At 39.6% G+C, this 22256-nt stretch overlaps 1 protein-coding gene across 2 annotated transcripts; it reads left to right on the forward strand.

Annotated features, from left to right (window-relative positions):
• Positions 1-475: 475 nt before the first annotated feature.
• On the forward strand, positions 476-4212 carry pcdh8.1 (protocadherin 8, tandem duplication 1). Of its 2 annotated transcripts, none has more exons than XM_076874999.1 (4): positions 476-2914; positions 3049-3119; positions 3397-3542; positions 3681-4212. In XM_076874999.1, the coding sequence occupies exons 1-4, from the start codon at positions 551-553 to the stop codon at positions 4007-4009; spliced, it is 2910 nt and encodes a 969-aa protein (XP_076731114.1). In that variant the 5' UTR covers positions 476-550; the 3' UTR covers positions 4010-4212. The 2 variants fall into 2 exon arrangements, with proteins under 2 accessions (XP_076731114.1, XP_004557885.1); XM_004557828.2 differs by having other exon boundaries at positions 3397-3530.
• Positions 4213-22256: the final 18044 nt, after the last annotated feature.

Consider the following 22256-nt stretch of genomic DNA (forward strand, 5'->3'; position numbering starts at 1 on the left):
AATATTTTCTTATGTCATGCCCCCCTGTTAACTTTTTTCTGTTTCTCAGTAATTACCACCAATGTATAATTTCACTGGCATATGTCCATTGCGCTTTAATGTCTTTACATCCTAGCTTCTGCATAATGTCCTTTAGAGAGGCAACAAACTCGCCCAGTCATTTATTCTAAGTTGTTAATTTTAAACTTCCTCTTGTGGCATGAAGTCCTATTATATGCAGTCCTCCAAGTAATTTAGTTAGTTAATTAATGGCCCTATGTAGATTTATTTAGAAAACAACTTTATCAGCCTGCACAAAGCCCCACAATTGGTTTATTCAGTGAACCATTTGCACCCCAAACAGTGAACAGAAGTGGCAAACGTGTTCCGTTTGGTGCAGGACTGGAAGGCCATTGGTCGACTGGGCAGCCTATTTGCATATACCGGAGCTTATAGTCCCGCAGCAAAGTCAGAGTTGAACACCGTTGTGATTCGACCTGACATAGCACAAGTGGCGGATTGCTTGCATGATTTATGACTTTTTTTGTGCAGCATTCAGTAGCCCTTCAATATGACAGTTTGCAAGATTGCAGCAGCTGGGCTGTGCGTGGCGCTTGTTTTATTTTTAAATACTGCTCAGTGTACAACTACAAGGTATTTCACCTATGAAGAAGACGCACCCGGGACAGAAATAGGTAATTTGTCTCAAGATTTAAAGATTGATCCAGCTGATGACCCTGACACTTCATTCCGCTTTATGCAAGAGAATAACTTTTCTGTGATTCACATGAGAGAGAACGACGGACTTCTGAGTGTCGCAGAAATAATTGATCGAGAGCAGCTCTGCCCCAGGACTCCCCGTTGCTTCATCACCTTCGACATCGTGGCCTTCTCCAGGGAGAAGTTTCAACTCATTCACGTGGAGATCGAGGTGAAAGACATCAACGACCACTCTCCCAATTTTCCTCTCAACGAGACAACTCTGGAGATTGTAGAAAATGTGCCACTGGACTCTAGATTCCCTCTGCAAATCGCGCTCGACCAGGACGTGGGAGACAACTACATCCAAAGCTACAACACTTCCTCCTCCAGTCATTTCTCTGTTGAAGTACGCGATCGGGAGGATGGGGTGAAGTTTGCTGAACTGGTGCTGGTGAGGCAGCTCGACAGGGAGGTGGAGGACTCCTACACTATTGAAGTCACCGCATATGATGGGGGAATGCCTGCAAAGTCCGGGTCAATGACTGTGAATATCAAAGTGTTGGACTTTAACGACAACAGCCCGACTTTTGAGCACAGCTCTCTGAAAGTTGAGCTGAATGAAGACTCTCCGGTAGGCCACCGTGTTCTCAGAGTGCACGCGTTTGATCCCGATGACGGCATAAATGGCGAAGTGATGTACGCGTTCTCCGACGGGCTGTCGTTAGAAGCTGCGCGCCTTTTCCACCTCGACCCCCACTCCGGTGACGTGACCCTGAAGGCGCTTGTCGATTTTGAGAAGAGGAGATCATATGAGCTGAGCATCAAAGCGTCTGATTTAGGCGCGAACTCTGTCCCCTCCACCTGCAAGGTTTTGATAGATATCGTGGACGTGAACGACAACGCACCAGAAATCAGCATCAAACCCATGACCTCCAGCAGTGATGGAGTCGCCTACATCACGGAAGCTGCAGCGGCAGAGAGCTTCGTGGCTCTGATCAGCACCTCGGATAGAGACTCTGGCTCCAATGGGTACGTGCGCGTTAGTCTGCTCGAGCATGTGCATTTCACCCTCCAGCAGGCATATGGAGACACGTTCATGATCGTTACCACCACCACTTTAGACAGAGAGAAGATACCAGAGTATAACCTGACTGTGGTTGCAGAAGACCTGGGAAGCCCACCTTTCAAAACTATCAGACAGTACACTATCCGTGTAACAGATGAGAATGACAATTTCCCTCTGTTCAGTAAGCCACTTTATGAAGTTTCAGTCCTGGAAAATAACATCCCAGGCTCATATGTGACCACTGTTGTTGCTCGAGATCCTGATATGGGAAAAAATGCCAAAGTCTCATACAAACTCCTCGATTCAGAGGTACCAGGCGGCTCTTTAGTGTCCACTTATGTTTCTGTGGATTCCCTCTCAGGGTCTTTGTATACTTTAAGGTCCTTTGATTATGAGACGCTTCAGGAGATTGAGCTGGTCATCCAAGCAGAAGACAAAGGTTCCCCTGCTCTGTCAAGCACATCAACAATCAGGGTCAGAGTTGTGGATCAAAATGACAACTATCCATATTTCACCTTCCCTGTCCTTGTGAATGACTCTGCTGAGATTCCTTTGCCCTTTAATGCACCTCCTAGCTATCTTGCCCTTCGTGTAACAGCTGAAGACGAGGATGATGGAGTGAATGGAGAACTCTCATACCAAATTGTGCAAGGTGATCTGAAGCTTTTTACAATGAACAAAGACACTGGAGAGATTGGTTTAAAACAATGGCTGACAGCTGAAATTGGGGACGTGCTGGAAATGAAAATCGCAGTGAGTGACAATGCCAGGTCCCCGCTCTCTAGCAGTGCCACTATTAGGTTTGTCGTCTCAGACACAGAGCCCTCCGAAGACCAAGTTGTCATTGTGCTGCGGTCAAGTGATGAAGAAAGCGCCGGCGTTGATGGCTCACTAATTATCATCATTATGCTCGGTGGGGGTTGTGCATTGTTGCTGATTGCAATAGTGGTTGTAGCTGTGACATGTAAACTCAGACGTGGGGGGAGAAGCCGTGGCGCCAAGAGAGAAGTGTGTCAGGGCCTGTTTGATGGCAGGCCCCTGCCCATGCTTAGTTCAACAGAACCAAACATTTACACAGGTCAAGGAGGCTTCTTCCACGAGAGGACCTCTTTGTCTCTCGATGATTCCTGCCTGTATGAGGAGAGGAGCAGGGACTCTGAGACGAAGGTGAGTAAACTACATTTAGTCTTGTTTTTCTGTTTTATTTTCCCTCATATTTTTATAGGATGTTTCCTAGTACTGCTTTGATCTGTGTGCCAGAAATGGAAACTAAGCTCTCTCTTGTCACTTTGTTCTCTTAGATGTTCCTGCCCTCCAAGCATTTCCAACCAACATCTGTGTGGCAAGGTGACAAATACTGCTTGCAAGTGAGGTAAGACAACTAAATGAATGTCTTTTCTCAGATCTGATGCTTTACAAACAGTGAAATCAAACTAAAAAGAGTTTCTTAAAAAAAACAGTACTTCACACACACGCGCGCACACAGTCACAGACACAAAACATACAAGTTGCTTGTGGCATCTATGCAAAATGAGGTTAGATGGGCAACAAAGTCCCGTGCTGTGTATGCAGAGAAAAAAAAGTCATCAATAATCAAGCTAATGTGATGCAGTTGTGCCTCATACTGTATTTGTTGATTGCATTTGCAGTGGGATGAGCAACACTGATCAGCTGAGCGTGAAGGACAGTGGTAAAGGGGACAGTGACTTCAACGACAGTGACTCTGATATCAGTGGCGATGGAGTCAGAAAGAACTTCAGAACCTTCCAGCCGAGGCTAAAGAGTGAGTTTTCCTGTATGTGTTTAAGTTCAGATAAAGCAAACCTTCACCAGAAATATATAAATGATCAATTATTTTAAAATATATGTAAAATCTTAATCTATAAATGCTCACCATTATTATTTTATTAAATTCATATTGCTTCTATTTCAGGTGCAGCTAACGGCTTATCAGAGGATTGCCAAGGCACCTACTGTGCAATACAGCCACAGAGCTTCCGAGCCCCTAGAAACACTGCATACACAATAGGCTTTTCCCCAGCGCCTGTCTTCAACAGTCCTCATGGCTGCCCTGAGTCTTGGAAGGACTCTTGTTATGGCACAAGTCAGCCCAAGTCCCGGAGCAGCATGCAGACCTTCTCCAGGACCAGAACCCTTCCTTCCTACTACCCTCAGCAACAACACGAGGCTCGTGGTGCAGTCAGGCAGAGCCCAAATATTGTGACTGTGGCTACAGGTTCGGAAGTTGCAACTGTCTTTTAAAAAAAAAGGTTATTCCAAGTGTACATAGAAAGTGTAAATATTTTTTGTTGTCCATGTGGGTCATTAAAACATGGACATATTTATGATAGAAGACATTTTTTCACAACTGCAAAATTTTATTTTACATCTTTGAAATTCAGTTTAATGCACTCTGCACGCTGCTCATTCTTTTTCCAATAAAGGTGTGATTGAAATACCAAAAAGGCTCATTCATTACAAGATTTTCTTCTCCAAATGTGGTGACACGGCAAACATAATAAAATATTGCCAATTAATCTATTTTAATTGAACAAAATTTAGCTTTTCAAGATGAAGTGGTATCCCCTTGCCATCAGAAACCACTGCCTGAATTGGTAAACACATAGAACTGTTCCCGCAGTTTGAATCAACATGATCAAAACTCCAGTCAGATATGATCAGATGTAAAACCTGATGCTGCTGCATTACCTGAGAGACTGGCTTTGAAGACTCCTAGGTTGCTCCGTGGAGTTTCTTGCATGCAAATGAGAGAGTAGAACTGGTGGAAAATAAAGTACGAACCATTATTCCTACAAATTCATGCTGGGTGCTGTCACACCTGCTTTTGCGCTTTGAAATAATTCACATCACTGTACACAACACAGAACAACAGGTATTATGGTGCTTGACAAATTCCTGCCTGTCATTGCTGTGAGGGACAAATCCTTAGCCCGTGAATATAAATTCATGTACATTCATTCAGAAAATAGCACATAAATATACAAGTAATATACAGTTTTCTCATGCAACTTGTCCTCTGACACTGATAAACCATGTTCTTGCCAAGCTACTCTTACATTTGCCACACTGGTTGCTATTTTTCAGCTCACTTCAACCAGAAATATTTAGTGACAGTGCGAAGTGCCTCAGGTCCCAAATAGTTTATTGATGAAACACTGATGATTTTTAAAAGCCAGATATACAGAAACCTGGCCTACAATTAGCCAACCTTGACATGATTTTCAATCTCAAAGCTGTAATGCTTGTACTGTTTGTCTCCTCAGAAAGACCCATCATTGGTGAGTACAAGTACAAATCCAGGACAGCTACAGGAATCCAGAAAGCCTATACCTAAATTATGCAGGAAAAAGATCAATTAAATACATCTCTCAATCAAGAGACCGTGTCCATGGGGAAGTGCTTGAGTTTTCATCAACAACTTCAAAAGTACGGGCCAATTTTAATACTGCTTTTCATAAACATTTTTCCAAAATTTCTTCTGAGCTGCGTTACTGTACTTACTACTCATGGAAATGAGCATTTTAAACAGTATTCAATACCTGCTGATTTTCATCTGCTCATGTCCAAATTTGTCACAATATTCTGTCCTCGTTATTTTAAAGGTCGATTTAAATAAGCATTTGATTTATGGAGGCAAATGAGACAAGAGTTGAAGCTGTGGCAAGTTACATAACAGCCATTTAAGGGACATTACTTAAGAGGAAATAAATAGTTGTGGAAAAAAAGCTGTAGAAAAAAAGAGCTCTCAGTGGAATCTGATGACAGCCTGAGCCATTACTTTTTTTTTTCCTGTTTTCTGTTCATCTGCAGGAAGCGGGGGCTAAGGGCAGTGCTCATTTGCATAAGCATAAATACCTGCTTTTTTAGTTTTTGATAGCTGTGATAAAAGCTGGAATGGAGTGGATTAGATGCCTTTTACATAACACCTAAAGCACTAACAGAGTTCTCACACATCACCTCAATGTGCCTCATGAATAAAGGACAATGTTCAAACCTTATTCCATATTTAATCTGTCATGGCCACCTTTTTTTATTGAATGCTTGTATTCTGCAAAGTCACTCCAGTTCGAATATTGCTAAGTTATTCAAGGCCATGCAAAACAAAAGGCAAACGATTAAAAAGAAGGTCATATTTGTGCCCCCAGTGATGTGTACTGGTCTGACAGATATCCAATTGTACACAGAAAGAAAATGCATTTATCAATCAATACAGTATGGTTCCCTTCGTCATTGCTTTGTATGCTCCTTGTAGGTCAAATAAGTTGTGCACTGACCTGACAATTTATGCCACAAGGTACATTTATAAACACAGTTTGTTATAAATTACGTGTCTGTCAGAAAAAGCCATTGTTAGCAGGCACCATGTTCATTTATTTTCAAATGGATTTCCCATTAATGTCCTGCAGCAACTCTCGCAGTGCATTTGAAATCTCCTCATAGTAGTAGAAAGTGAGCGTTTTAGACCTGGTTTTCAGCTCATCAGTAGTCTACGGACAAATGAGTCAGATCTGCACACGTCATTTCTAGCCTCAGCACCTGTGGTTTATTTTTGACAAATAGCTAACTATGTGACTGTGATTATGCTGTTATGGTCTCTTAGCATTTCAACTTTGAGACACAATTCCCCAGTGTACCCAGCATGTACAGATGGAGCTTTTTTGAATCACTGTCATTTTGTGCTTCAGGCCGATCCCAGAATGCAATGTTTTGTACGTCTCACACCTCATCTTCATCTTTGTCTGAACTGCCAAGTGTGGGTATTGACTTTTGGATGCTTTGAATTGTGAAGCTGGTGTGAAAAAAAAATAACACCATTTGTTTTCCACTTGACAGTTTTTTCTAGAAGCAAAACTTTTGTTTATGTTCATTTACTATTAAGATGTCATCTGCATCATTTACATGTAAGCCTATGTCAAACTATGGCTTTTTACTCCTGTGTAAAGTAAATGCCTGAAATTGTGACAGTGAATGAAAAACTGTTATTATGATTATTGAGATTATGGATTCAATTTAATCACCGACTAGCAGAAACCTTGATTTTATGACTCACTATCCAGGCCACACTGAGATTATGAACAATCTTAAAGGACGGTGTGTCACTTTGGGAAGAAAAAAACTGATTTGTTTTCTTGCTGAGAGCTGAAGAAGATAAGATAAGAAGATCAATATCACTTATATCAGTCGGTGGGATCCAGAAGCTCATTAGCTTAGCTTAGCTTAACAAGGCAACACATAACAGAACAGATTTATTGCTTGACCAATGCATGCTGACATGTGGCCTTCATCTGGCAATTCTTAGCTTAGCACAAGGAGCTGAAATTGGGAGAAACAGTTAGCCTTTTCTCTTTGGTTGCAAGGCAACCAGACTGCTAAAGGTCACTGTAATTGTAATCTCTATAAACAGATATCTGCATGTGAATATGCAGGCTCTGCATGCAAGGGACAAGATTTTTCATACCAGACATTTTCTGGTTTACATCTGTCGTCATTTTGTAGTCCGAGTAATACAGAACAGTCATTTTTTTGAGTTTGCATACAGAATAACTGTCTGTGCAGAGAGAAAGAGAAATCCATGGTCTAAAATGAAATCTAGAAACCATCAGCCATCAATTTCTGACAGTTTAGCTTCTTAATAGCTTTTTTTATTCAGCATCCATCGTTGGACAGCAAATAGCGATTGGGAACAGGGAGTGGTGACCTGAATATCAGGTTATCCCTTATTTCCTGTAGCTGCTGGTTACACCTCAGACCCCCAGGGGCAAGTCATTAGCCGATACTTGATAAATTCTCTGATAACTGTATTTGTGGGATACCGGGACAATAAATACTTCTTCACATAGATGACTGCAGATTGTTTTATTCTCGTTTATGTTATTGCTGCCGAAGGTATGTTCTTAAAATAGGGCAGAGCCAGGATTGCCGTTTCCCAATTTCTCATCTTGGAGCGAGGCTAAGCTGATTGGCTACTGGCTTCCGGTTATTATTGAATGGACAGATACGAGTATGGCATATCTAACCTTTTATGTAACCTGCAAAAAGAAAATGAAATGCAGTATATTTATCAAAAATGTGGAACAATTACCTTAACCTAGAATGCTCAGCTAGCCAACTCCCCCTTTCCTGCTCTGTTTGATCACACATTGCATAAAAATGAGTCTTGAAAAGTGAAGTAAAAAAAAAAAAACTCGCTCTGGATTAGGTCTCTTGCCTGGATCACAACCTGTAATATTCAGTACCCAATGCCAGACACTCAGACTGTAACAAGGGATCACAGTGTGCTGCCTTCAGTTGCACTGCTGCCATTCCTGCACTCAGCCTTAATTAATACAAGGTGTTCTTTCAGTTCTAGACTGTATTGTTTTATATATGTGTCTTTACCTTATGAAATAGTGCTTTTGAATATTTTTAGGACTCAGAATATTTGTTACTTTTCAATTCCTATAAACACTATTGCCACGGTTGACGCTGGCCAACCGTGGGGATGTGAGGAAGGAGGACCCAGGCGTGGAGCTCTGAATGCAAACAGTGCGTTTATTTACAGTGAAAATGGAAAACATAACAATAGATCCCCAGTGCGTTCCCAACTCCGGTGACATGTCCTCTAGTATCCCTGTCTCCGCTTCTCAGTGTCTGAGCACCCCATGCTCACTGCCTTCTCGTCTCCATGCTTCTCCTGGGGAAATAACAGAGAGGCCGCCGTCAGACACACCACCATGCAGCAGACTAAACTTAGTAACTGGTCAAGAGACTAACGTGAAGCCACGCAATGATCCAGTGTCGGAGAGAGCTCCACCATACTCTTAAATAGCTCCTCCAACGGGGCTTGATCAGCTGTGTGATGGTCTTCAGGAGTGGTCAACCACCTGGCAGGGCCACACCTACCAGGCCTGAAGGCGCCTGTAAACAGGTGCTCCCAGACACACACACCCACACACACATACCTGCAAGCAGGGAGAACAAGGGACAGCAACACCAAAAACACATATAATATAATACAAGTCCATAACTGCTCAGGGACCCTGGATCGCTCAGATCCAGGGTCTATTTTAAACGATAAGTCCAGATACCTCTCAAAAAAGGTCTTTTGGGTTGTTTTTGTTGTTCTTTTGTTTTAAATGAACAGCCTTTAACTATTAATTCAAACCTTTAATTATAAATTGTTAGTTATAAATCATAAATTGTTCTAACCTTGTGTCTATTTACAATGTAATGAAAAGAAAAGGCAATTTTAAGAATTTAAAAACAGCTAAAATAAGAACATAAAAATCCAATTCAGTGCATGTTTGTGTATCCTTTTATTTTTTATAAAGAATATATTGCCTAAGGCCACATACAGTCATGTGAAAAAGAAAATTTTCTCAGGACTCTATGCAGTCCTGTGAAAAACTGAGTATACCCATGATTCACTAGCTTGGTGAATCACCTTTAGCAGCAATAACTTGAAGTAATTGTTTTCTCTGTGACTTTATCAGTCTCTCACATCACCGTGGAGGAATTGTGACCCACTCTTCTTTACAACGTTGCTTCAGTTCATTGAGGTTTGTGGGCATTCATTTATGCACAACTCTCTTAAACTTCTGCCACTGCATTTCAATCAGGTTGAGGTCTGGACTTTGACTGAAACACCTTGATTCCTTGCTTTTTCAGCCGTTGTGTTGTAGATTTTTCTGTTTCTGCTTGAGATCCTTATCCTGTTGTATGCAACAGTTTGGGCCAAGCTTTAGGACAGATAGACTCACTCATAACTCTAGAATACTTTGCTATACAGAGGTGTGCACAGTCATGGTGTGGCTACAAATCGAACCTACATCATCACATCTCTGCCACCATGCTTGATAGATATGAGGTGTTTATATTGATGTGATATGTTTTGCTTTTACCAAATGTGGCGCTATGTATTGCGGCCAGATACCTCTACTTTGCAACGTTGCAAACCTAAGTTGTGCTCCCATGATGTTTCAGAGAGAAGATTTCTTCAGGCAGTCCTTCCCAAGCCATGCTTTTTCAGTCTTTTTCTAATTATACTGTCATGAACTTCAATATTTAAAATGGCCTGTATAGTCTAAGATGTAACTCCTGGATTGTTTGCAATTTCTCTGATTGCAAGATTGTGGTATTTTGTTAATGCACGCTTGTTGCTCTGGACCATGCTCTGCTTTTGCAGTTAGACTCATTTTCTGATCTTTAATCAGCCAAGTGCATTTGATTAGCAGACCCTGGTTGTCACTCACTCTCTTAATTCCTATGGAAACAGTAAGAACATACTTTGTTTTTCACAGGACTGCATAGAGCGCTGTCAGTCAAGGCAATGCCAAGGTGCAGTGAAACTGTTACAGCCCCACATGCTGGTACAACGACTTATTAGTACACCTTTTATTATTTTTTTCTTCTTTACGTCACACAGCCAGTAGCGCCTCTGGGGTTTTTTCATAGGGCCACTGAGAATATTGGGGTGTCACACCAAAAAACAGAATTTCCAGTTTTATTATGCTGTTGCCCAATATAGTTTATTTAAAGAAAATATGGCAAAAATGAGAAACAGAAAAGAATTATCTGCCTATTAAAATTCCTGCTATGAAAGTTGATATCACTGAAAACAGGTACATATGAAAACCAAAGAAAAATTTGAAATCTATAATAATTTATTTTAAGCAGGAATAAATAAAAAGTGAATGTTTCAACTCATTGTAGGTTGTCTTCCTCTCTCTTGTGTTCAAGTTTATTAGAATTATTACCAACACAGCAAGCTACTGCAAGATGCTGTAGCCTGGATCGCTCTCTTTATTTTCAACTCTCTCAAGTTAGCATCAGTTACTTACAGATCATAAACAAAACAAATTATACTTGCAGGACAAAGGATAAGCACATAGTATTCACTATATAATGTGTTCATCCTTTTTGCTAAAATCCCCAATTTGTTAGAAGAAATTGGTGCAGTTTTTTATGTATTGATTAATTTGGCAAACAGCATCATAAGTTCAGAGAAACTGTGCACTGAAAGTCATTATATTCCCCAAAGTTTACTAAAAATGACCAAAATGATACTCTGTGGGTTTACAAATAGAAATATTTGCTGTATTTGTCACAGATTAGGAAGTTGGTACCATCATGTATGATATGTGTCAGAATTTTTACATGAGGAGCACATTTTAAAGGCGAATGTTGCTATATAATACAATATAGAGGTCATCAATTCATCTTGGCTCCTTCATCAGTCATTATTGATTTTATATTATTACTCTAGTTGAATCTGAAATGTATTAACCTCCTAAGACCTGAACTCTTCGATGGCGTGCATTTTTAATTTCTCTTTGATATTTGGGCATATTGGGGCCCGATGAATGTAAAAACAAAGAATTACCAGATTTTTTTTTTTTACCTTATTTTTGTTTTAAAGAAAAATAAGAGCCACATATGAGGAAATTCATTTAAATTTTTGATAGGACAGTAGCAGTATAATGTCCTCGTAAGTGGATATCAGGCCCTTGTAGAGCAAAATTGAGTATTTTGGTCTAAATAACCCAAAATGTGATGTCCACATATGTGGACGCCAGGTCTTAGGAGGTTAATGTTTACAGCATGAACCACAAAGAACAAACAGGAATGCTTGAGCTAATTTCTTTAAATTTAAAGAAAATAAATGTAAACAGGCATAGGTTAGTTAGGTTAGTTAAGATTTATTATATGTTTTAATTCTGTCAGTTTCAATCAAACTGGGGTGAAATTGAGTCCATATAGATGAAGTTATCTTACACAGACCCTTGCTTTTTATCTATAAAACTATTACAACCTGAATAATTAACTGCACTCTATGTAGCTTATGGCAGCACTAAATAACAGTGCCAGTATCTGTCTGTTCTATTTTGGTTCTTATACCACTAGGGGGAATCATCATGCTATGGAACCTCAAGAAATTACAGTTTGCCCAAACATCATTTACACTTATGGGGCGCAGATTTATGTACTGCAATCTTGTTAAAATGAAGTCTCAAAAAATATATTAATAATCAAATAAAAAAATAGGTATTTTCATGTATTGTATTGTGACTGGTTCACTCAAAGTAGAAAATGTTTCTCTTCAAAAGCAGGGCAGTGTAATCCATGAGCTCTCGCTATGCTTTTACAAAACATCCGCTTTTAATGGAGTTCTAGTCTCACACGGAGCCTGTGTTCAGTAGTAACATCACGCAGCGTGGCATTAATGTGTCAGTACTTTTACTTTCCCACTACTATTTCATCTTTTTCCATTGTATAGCTCGAGATTTTTCAGTGCTGTTTACATAATTCTGTTAAGAGCTTCCACTGATTTAAATCTGTCGGTCCAATGTGGCATCATCTGGAGGCTACGAACGTGTTGCATTCAAGTCTGATGAACAAACAAAGGATGAGTACATTTTGAGGGGGTTCTGCAATCAGATCACTGAGTGCTCATTTTAAGCTTGAGCACATCTAAGAGTAATCCAGTACCATGCAATCCATATTCTGCTCTTTTACCTTTATCTCAAACAGAACCCCCCAAAAAAGGAAAATCAAAATTACACGCAATATAGAAATAAATATATATTCCATTTTCTTTCTTTTTGCTTCAACTGTAATTATTATTCATGGATTAAGGGGAAAAAAGTGGAGCACGCTAAAGACCATTACAGAGAATATTCACAGTGATCGCAATATAAAATATGCATTTAAATCCCAATTCAGCTTGTATTCTGGATGAGCTGTTATTATCCGTTTTCAAGAAAACAATGATCATAGCATTCTCATAAAGGACCTTCTTTTAAGCATCTTTGTTATGTAGCATCTATGCAAACAGAATGTTTTACCTAACCAACCACAGGCACAGTCAAATAGGTTTTTTTCTGAATACGGAAATGCACACAAGGGCTTGACTGCATCTTTGCCACCTCAGAAACTGTGTGGTTGACCTGCCTACAGTTCTGTATCTGCAGACTGATTCTGCTCACACATCGAGCTTTGGTCCTGTGCTGATGATGATAAATCTGTGCCAGTTGTTCACCAGTTGATTGTGGTATACTGCTGAGCAGGGAGAGTGTCTCATTCATTGTGTCAGTGTGGGCCGTCATGGAGACAGCTGCCAAAGGAAACACGGCTTTTATACTATTCTCCGCTACATGGGAGAGAAAATTAGGAGAGAGAGAGAGAGGGAGAGTGCAAGAGGGAGAGGACAGAATAATATGTTGCATCAATCAGTCTAAATGACTTGCTTATAATTAGCTAACAATGTTTTGTTTCTTCGGTTCCCTGAAGTTATTGGTTCACAGTTAACCTTGAAGTAATTGGAAAGGCTCCGTTGATGTTCCCCAATCTGTATGGAACTGACAGTTTATTTTTCTTCTGCGGATGGCTTCCCTCCTCTTTCATGTTGCTACAGTATTTATGAATTAGTTTCCTGTCACTTTACAGTACAGCCTAATACTAATTGGTGGCGAGATATATGGGTTATTCACATCCCACTAGGTGGCACGCAGTCTTCCTTCCTTCCCGACATTAACATGACTGAGAATTGTCGAAACTAATAACATGGTGTTGCGCTGGTAATACTGCTGCACAAATTACACCTTCCTTGAAAATGGCATAATCTCAAACATAAATTTAAACACTAAGGCTCGGCAGCCTCTGCTTCTCCAACCGGTCCCTGACATTTTAATTTGATACTTCATCTGCAATTAGACATGCACTGCACACAGATTGGCTTATTTTTATTTAGTGAGAATCAAACATTCACTTTGGATTCCTCTTAATTTAAAAGGAGAGACTGAGAGAGACTTAGTGCAGGGGTTTTACCCTCAGTTCTTATTAAGTTTTAATAAGTTGGACAGTGTCTCGACTGAAAAATGAATTTAGCTGTCATGCTTTTGATGGCTACCATATTAGTGGCATGCTAGGACACAAAATCCTAGTCCAGTTGTCAATAAAAAAGGCCGAGTGTGTTGTGAGAGAGAGGATGATGAGCCGTGAATGCAAGAAAAAAAAGCGTCGCTCCTCATTGTTTAGATTTGTGAAAAGAAAAAAGATCCACATATAAAAGAAAGACAGTCTGTCAGTGAACATCTTGGCATGTTTATGCTTTGCACAGTTTTGTTCCATTTCAATTTCACACTGAAAAGTGTTATGCTTTTTTAATTTTCTGATAGTCCCTTGCCTCTGTCGGCCACTTTGCAGGATAGATATCTGCCCAAGAAGTTAATTTAAATGACTTTTGAGGATGGTGATTGATCCATTGCATACTAAATAACTTTCCAAGCCTAATATGAAGTGCCACAGCAGAAAGAATAAGAATATGTTATGAGCTCTTCCAAATCACTCCCCTATTGTAGCTATCTATTATCAATCTAATTATGTAAGCGCTGTTCGTTTCATGGCTCTCACCTTAATCCCACACAGAATACCGAATGTAGTCACTGTCAAAACCACTAATCTTACAATAAATGCACTGCAGTGTTGCATGCTGAATTTGAATACTTACGATTCATTTTTCAAGGGCTTTAGGCTCATATTCAAAATATATAAAAACAAAAAAGCGGTTTGTTTATTGTTTTGCTTTGGATTCTCAGAGATCACAGAGGCTGAGGCAGGTTTTCTTTTGTTTACCGAGGAAGATCACAGCCTGGGTCATATTAGAGATGTTTACTCCTCCTGTCAAAGGATAAGTTGTAAATTTTAGCTCACAGGAAATGAAAGATGTAGTGGCATGCTGAGTACAGACACCAAAGTAATGTCACCTTGAGTGAGCACTTCTCTTGTCTGGACTGGCAGGTGATATCAGAGGATAAACTCCATTTTGACCTTGTGTTCACTCATCTCAACAAAAACACAGGAGAAGAACAGCATTTAAAAAAAAAGAAAAAAAGAAACACCCGTCACATTTCAAATATTATTGCTTCAGTCATGGCTGCCGATAACGGCGCTTCATTCTGTCTGGAGCAACGGAGCAATGTCTAGGCTTGATGTTAACGTTGTTTATTAAAAATGCAAAAAAAAAAAAAAAAGAAAAGAAGAAGAATTAAAAAAACAACAACTACTAAACATATCTTCATTAACATTCACTCCCGTGTAGGTGTGATTGATTCCATCATCAACCAAGTTATTTTCGTGACCAGCATAGGAACATCAAACACCATGACCTCCATTATTTCCCCTTTGAAATTGCATTCACTTTATTCACCTTTGTGGCTCTCCAATACCTTGAATCATTTCTCCTGGGAGGTGTTTTTTTCTAACCTGCTGCTTCTCTGCCAGTCCTAAGAGCAGTGTAACCAGCAATTCTCTCACACTGTATGTGGGACACTTGAGCTAAGAGTGAGATGAGACATCTGGCACAACCTTCCCGAGACTGTGCACTAGATTCAGCTCAGTGAAATTTAGACAGAGACCCCCAAAATAAAGTAGCACACATGTTATATTTATCTTGATAATATATGGCTCTTCTGTGGCAGGATTCAAATTCACTCTTTGATACTGAGTTCTGTGTCTGTGGAAAAAGATGCAAATAGATTTAAACATTTATATGTCTTTGTAAGTTATTCTGGGCCTATGCACCTCTAACGTCTCACTAAATAAATAGGAGTTAGAAAAAATAGAATGAACCTGGAAAAAAAAAATCTGACTTCTTTCCAGGAGTTAGAGGAAAACTTACTCACCACTCGTGTCTGTGCTCTAAGAGTGGATCTGAAGCCAGGTGGAAGTTAGATTAGCTTAGCATAAAGGCTTTTACCACTGGGGAAAGAGATGCCCTAGATATCACCAAAGCAAATTGTGTGCCTGCCACCTCTTTAAAGCCCACTAATTATCAGATTTTGTTTGTTTAATATCTACACAAAATGAAATCTGCTAATGAGAATCAATCATTTTGGTAATTACAAGCAAGGTTTGCTTGGTTATCTGAAGTCTTGTCATCGCAATCAAGATTAGACTCCAACCAGTAGGGACACTGCGCACAATACAACTCCACCTGCAACAAAATTTATGTGCAATTTTAAGCTCATTCTTTGTGTATAGATAAAACAAATGAGATATATTGTGTTATTCCCTGAGCTTTAGAAGTCTTGATAGGCTTATATCAGATCTAGCCGAACTGTTTTTTTTTCTTTCCTGCTCCACATGTATCGACACGATAAGAGTGGTACTGATCTTTTCTTTTCTTTTTTCTCTTAAAATGTTTGCACCAGTAGGATTACTGATGCGCTTATGTAATATGCCCATCTATGAGCACTCCATAACTTTTTGCCCTTTTCAAAGTGCTTTTCACTTCTGTCTTTATTAGCAAATACAATACACTTTTCTTCGTAGTTCTCATACTGGTTCAGTTGTCGTGTAATTGAAGAAATTACATCTTGGTGTAAGATGCTTGATGATGGCCTTCTTAAGCTTTATCCACTCATCTATTACTTTCTGGTTAAAAACACAAAACAAAACAAAAAAAACCTTGGTTACATTGCAGTTTGATGCTGGACTTTGTAGTGTTTTTCGTATTTTGAGTGTGTGTGCACCTGGAGAGGTGTGCTCTTCTTATTCTTTTCTTTTCTTTTTTTTCCCAGCTCTTGTTCTGGCTCCTTACCATTTCCTGTAGTCTCCCCTACAGCTGTCCCAAGGGTTTTCATACACCATCCCTTGAGTTAAAAACATCAGTTTTAACTTAAGGGGTATCTTCTCCTTGGAGTGTACTTGGAAAGATGTTAATGTGTAAGCGCAGGCTGGCAGGATACTTATAGCTTCAAGACTTTGACTAGATATTCTTACATTACAATAGGAAAGAATGACTTCAATTGAGCAGACAGCCTTGTTCAAAGCCTGAATCAAAATGTCCAAATCTGTGATATTCCCAACATAATCAAAGACGCAGCAGTTGTGTTGCAGGCCTGTTTTGAAATTTGAACAGTAAGTTGTTGCTGGAGTCGCTAAAATCTGCCACGTGACTTTAGAGTGCTGAGGTCTAACGAGTTAGGACATTAGGTCATTACGGAAATGAATAATCAATGTATCTTCAGGAGCGTGTGATTCTTCCTTATGCTTGCAATACTTTACAGCTCAGGCTATTTACAATTATTGGACTCATTTGAAATACAAATTCCAGATCCCTTAATGAAGCCTAGCTGAATGGTAAATTGTATAGATTTACTGAAATATTAATAATGCGCGAGTGTTAGTATCTATTTCAATATATATTACCATTTTTTATGTACACCTGATCAAGAGGCAGACATGAATTAATGACTCTATTTGACTGCATTCTTTGACTGTTAAGTAGTTTGTGCTTAAAAATAACGTTAGCCTTTGTGTCGTGAACAAAGCTTAAAACCAGCAACTGTGACCAAGTGAAGCCAAATTAAAATGATTTAATATATTTGACTCACTGATGTTTTGGCTTAGTCAAAGGCAATTAGCACCAAATCCGACATGCCTTTAGGTAGCACTGACCCCCAAACAGAGCTCTTTTTAAACTCTGTTTTTCATTTACTGCAGAAACTCTGGAAATGTGCAATTGCAGGCTATGGCGTGTGTTTCCTTGTGTCTTATAATTGCATTCACGATTCCAGTCTGAAATGTTCAATGTGAACTGAATAGGAATTCAGCTCCACTAAAGTACCTGCGAGTTTTGCCATCCTAATGTGTTTTGTGTTTGGATCACAGCACAGCATTGCATGCTTCTTTACCAGACTGATTGATGAGCAGGCAATTTGTGAGGTTTTAAGGTACATATTTGCATAAACTCTTAAAAAGACTGTCATATTCTTAACTCCTTCCCCCCCACACACAAACAAAAAAAATGGAGATTTGTTTTCAGAATTTATTAGGAACCAACAACCAAAACTGCACTGGGTGCTATGAAGACTCCAAAAATGATTTTCAGAATTTATGTTTTAAGAATTTGGCAGACAGATGCTGTAACTCCTGGATCCCTGGAGAGCTTCTTTAAAAATCTAATGCAAAAACATCAACGCTTTAACCCATACACTCTAGAGAGGGAGGCTTGACTCCGCAGTTCTGATTCAGAATTGAAATGTTGGAGAATTGACACACTGACCCTTGAGGATTTGCATTTACATGCAAATCCACAGCTGGTTTGTAGCAAAAATAATTTATTCGACACGTATCATGATAACAAGGCTTGTGAGATGTGTGAGTCTCCTTTTGTTGCACCCACAGAGAGGCAAGCAGCTCTGCTATAAAGGTGGATATGAGAGAACCACATAACAATTGTCAACCTGCAGTACAAAAATGGAAGAGTAATGGCCACTAGTAAAAGGCCAAGATGTGGATGTGCTGTGCAAAGAAAACCAGTGAAATAAAACAAAAACATATTTTTTTATCCTTTGGCTATATTTATTGCGAGAAATGAACAAGAAAAGTTTTTATTCCATATATACAGAAAGACACCTATAAATTAGGGAATAATACAAGAAAGTGGAGGGAATAACACGTGACAATGGTCTGGTATTTGAGTGTGCTTTGAACTGTAACATATTAGTGGAGATACTTGAAAACTAGATTAGCTCAAATAAGACAAGTCAGTGCACTAGAAAAAAAAATCCTTTCAATTGTTGGACAACTTCATAAAACACCAAACGCCACAAATAACAAAGTCCACTTATGGGAATTATTATCGAAGGACCAAAGGAGGACATCAGGTGAGGTTTCTTACATCTGCTTCCAAGACTCGCTGTAAGGTTGGGGTCAGGTTAAACATCATCAGAGATGGATGATTTTAGATGAGGTCATGTTCCAGTTAATGAAAAGTTAAACACAGATACTTGGAAACAGATCAAATCCCAGTCCTTAAATACAAAGGTGGTCAGGGTTTATGGATGGGTCAACACAACACAACACCAGACAGTAACATGGATGGCTGCTGTTTACTTTCTGTTTCAAGCTGATTAAACCTATATTGTTTTTATGCAATGACAAAAAGTCCTCTAACCCTACAGAGAAGTAGTATCTTTCTTCTGCCGACCTTGCTCTTTCATGGTTGAGGTAAATACAAGAGACTAATTTAAAAATAAGTGCCTGCATGCCTGAAAAGATCATAGTTTGAATTAAAGCTAATCTAAAAAGTAATTAAAAATAACCAGTCCTTCACCACAGCACTGTCATATCATAAATGGCTTTTTATTTTTTTCAGCCAAGGTTGTTGACAATTTATCTGTGGCATTTCTTCTGCTTCAGGTATTCTCTTACGGGTCATATCACTGGGTAGGAACAGCTGACCTATATGGCTGTTTATGTTTGGAGACTCGTTGGCAAATAGGGCATTTCTCTGGGACTATTTTCAGCAGCAGATTAATGCACATTTGGTATGCCAGTGAATTATGACAGCTTGTGTATATGGGACTAAAAATAAACAACAGCTCCCATGTTAATCTTAATGAAGAAACATGCTACCCAGTGCAACAGTGTCAACCCGTCTCCCTATGAGATTGTATTTCTACAAGTAGCAGCAGCAAATATTTTAATATATTTTGAAGGAAATGTAAAGCTGCCCCAATTACATATTCTATTAACATATTAAGGAAATGTTGTTAACTAAGGTATTTGGCAAGTTACAAAAATGTTTTACATAAAAATTTCAGTGAAATGTTTGCTGACAGTGTATTTATTATCATGTTTGGTTTGTATTACAGTATATAATAGCGCATTTCATACACCTAAAACTAATCACACTGTCACTGAGCTTTGTTATGGTTGTGATTATGCACTGAAAGCACATGGTTAAGGTTAGAGTAAGTTCCAGTTGTGTCTCGATGCAGAACGGCGACTGCAGTCATCAACATTAGATGAGACCACAGTCTTTTCCTAATCTTGCCTTAGTCTAACCACAGATGGGGCTCAGGATGCAAACCTCTCCAGAGTCAAAGTCCTATGCTTTGTGCCATCTTTCTGCTCGTCCTTACCTCTTACATTCCAGGCATCACTTGTCAGTCAGATCATTTTTTTGGCATTGTTGGATTTGGTCTTTTTGTAGGATTTGTTGTGAAGAAAAAAATAGGGAATATGGCCAGACTTATGCTTTAAGAAGAGTGCAAAAACAGAATAGATGAAAATAGGACATGACTGGACTCACATGCAGATAATGTTTATTTTATTTGCTGCAGTTTCAAGATGTCTGCTGCTACCTTTACTGAACTGAAGCAAACTGAATTTGTTTTGGGGTGGTGAAAGAAAATTGCATGTCACCAAAAACAAACTTTTTTTTCTCCAAAAACAGTATGTTAGTCACTGAGGAAATATTAACCTTCTGAGGTGTAAGTCGTTATGGGTGGTGATCATAAACTAATCCTGTGTTTTAGAGAAAGGCAAAATTTATGTGTGTCAGTTAAAATGATGGTTTTCTTTGTTTACATATAAACAAGACACAGATGACACCACGGTGATTGACCTCATCAGTGACAACGATGAGGCCGCCTACAGGGAGGAGGTGGATCGTCTGGCTGAGTGGTGCGACAGAAACAACCTGCTGCTTAACACCGAGAAGACCAAGGAGCTCATCGTGGACTACAGGAGGAATGCTGACCCACATCCACCCATCCACATTAAGGGGACGGCTGTGGAGCGTGTGAGCAGCTTCAAGTTCCTGGGAGTCCACATCTCCGAGGATCTCACCTGGACGACCAATTGCTCTAAGCTGGTCAAGAAGGCTCACCAGCGCCTCTTCTTCTTGAGGACTCTGAGGAAGAACCACCTGTCCTCAGACATCCTGGTGAACTTCTATCATTGCACCATCGAGAGCATCCTGACCAACTGTATAACAGTCTGGTACGGGAACTGCTCTGCCTCGGACCGGAAGGCGTTGCAGAGGGTCGTGAAAATTGCCCAGCGCATCGCCGGAGCACCACTTCCTGCCATAAAAGACATCTACAGGAAGCGGTGTCTGAAAAGGGCTGGGAAAATCATCAAAGACCCCAGTCACCCATCACATGGACTCTTCACCCTCCTTCTTTTTCTGGCATGCCTATTGCATAAACAGGGAAAACTCAATGTCCTTCCTTCAACTTTTAGTTTCATTCTCCTGATCCTCGCCCCACTAGTAGATGGCATAAACCCCAGTTTAAGAACCACTGCCTTAAAATGTGGATATCATGTTGTGTGGAATGTACAAAACAGATTTCCCTTTAATCCCTTCGGCAGGTACATTGAAATTCAGTTTCAGTGTTTCGGTACAACTTTTTTTTTTTTTGTATTATATTGGCAGCAGAAGTTTCAGAGGCAGGCTTCTCAAAAATCTTGACACATAAAACTAAAATTTTCTGCATGAGTGGTTACAAGAATAGGGGGAAGAGTTTTTGGTGCTTGAATGAACTGTCCCTTTAAGATGGGTACTCTGCTGAAGAATCATGACACATCGATTATGCAGGGATATGGATCATTATTTCACAGTAAAAGACACATAATAGTGGGCTTTAAGAAACTTTACAGAAATACAGACTTCTTTTTATTGCAATATAGTAGTTTAAGTAGTTCAGAGTAATAATTATTACTGGATGTCACTGTTCTGTGTTATTTTGACCATCATACATAATAACTGTTGTCACTATTGTAACTTTTTTTCTTTACAGTTAATAGGGATGCTGTCCCGACCATTGCTGTACAAATTATTTTGTGTGCGCAATTTACATCCTTGCAAAATGTCTCTTGGAGGAATTTGTTTGAAGAACCTGCTTTTCCCTTTGTTTACTCTGCACCAAGATTCATTGACTTGATCATCATTCCCACTCACCACCATCAGTATTCCGGTGTGCAGCTTGAAGTGTGGTGCAACCAGCAACGGGAGCAAAAACAGAATGATAAACAATTTAATCTCACCTCTAATCACGCTTGTGCAGAGTGGTAAGTGAATGACATCAAAGAGATGCCAAGATATTACAAGTATGCTTAAATGAGCAGTGTTTTGCCGTTTCAACCCCTGTGGAATACAACAGGTATGATTTTACACCAGCCAGATATTGTGCTTCCAGGTAAAAATCAATTCGTCATAAAACATCCCTGTGTTTTCACTGCAAGAAAAGCAGCAGAGATCGTGGTTCATACTCCAGGGCGGGGACAGTGGTCTCATTAGAGAAACTTATCCATGACAAAGTCATCAGCTTCTATAAGAACAAGGCAGCCAAAGCCTCACATTAGGATGTGGCCTATTTATTATGGATATGAACCACCCTCTCATTCAAAGTTCAGATCATATTAAATGGTATGACTGTGACAATGCACACACATTTGTCAATAGCAGTTCTTTCCTGAGGTTTTAACATAGACTGAATGATAATTAGTTTCCCTTTGTTGTCCTTATCTCTTACCTGCAGAAATGGCCAATTTATGCAGGCTGCACCCTGGCAAGGCAAAGTTGATGCTCCCCAGAGGAGGAAAGCAGCCATGTTTCAGACAATGAAAATGAACTCGGGGACAACTCAAGGTTGATTTAGATCCTGGGCAACATGGAATTAAATGAGAAACCGGGCCACACTAGTTGACACAGCTT

Source organism: Maylandia zebra, linkage group LG16, assembly GCF_041146795.1.
Source record: "Maylandia zebra isolate NMK-2024a linkage group LG16, Mzebra_GT3a, whole genome shotgun sequence".
Taxonomy (NCBI): Eukaryota; Metazoa; Chordata; class Actinopteri; order Cichliformes; family Cichlidae; genus Maylandia; species Maylandia zebra.

Coding starts and splice junctions, on each gene's coding strand:
- pcdh8.1 (XM_076874999.1), top strand. CDS start 551: ATGACAGTTTGCAAGATTGCAGCAGCTGGGCTGTGCGTGGCGCTTGTT. Junction 2,915..3,048: donor GCAGGGACTCTGAGACGAAG/GTGAGTAAACTA, acceptor TTGTTCTCTTAG/ATGTTCCTGCCCTCCAAGCA. Junction 3,120..3,396: donor AAATACTGCTTGCAAGTGAG/GTAAGACAACTA, acceptor TTGCATTTGCAG/TGGGATGAGCAACACTGATC.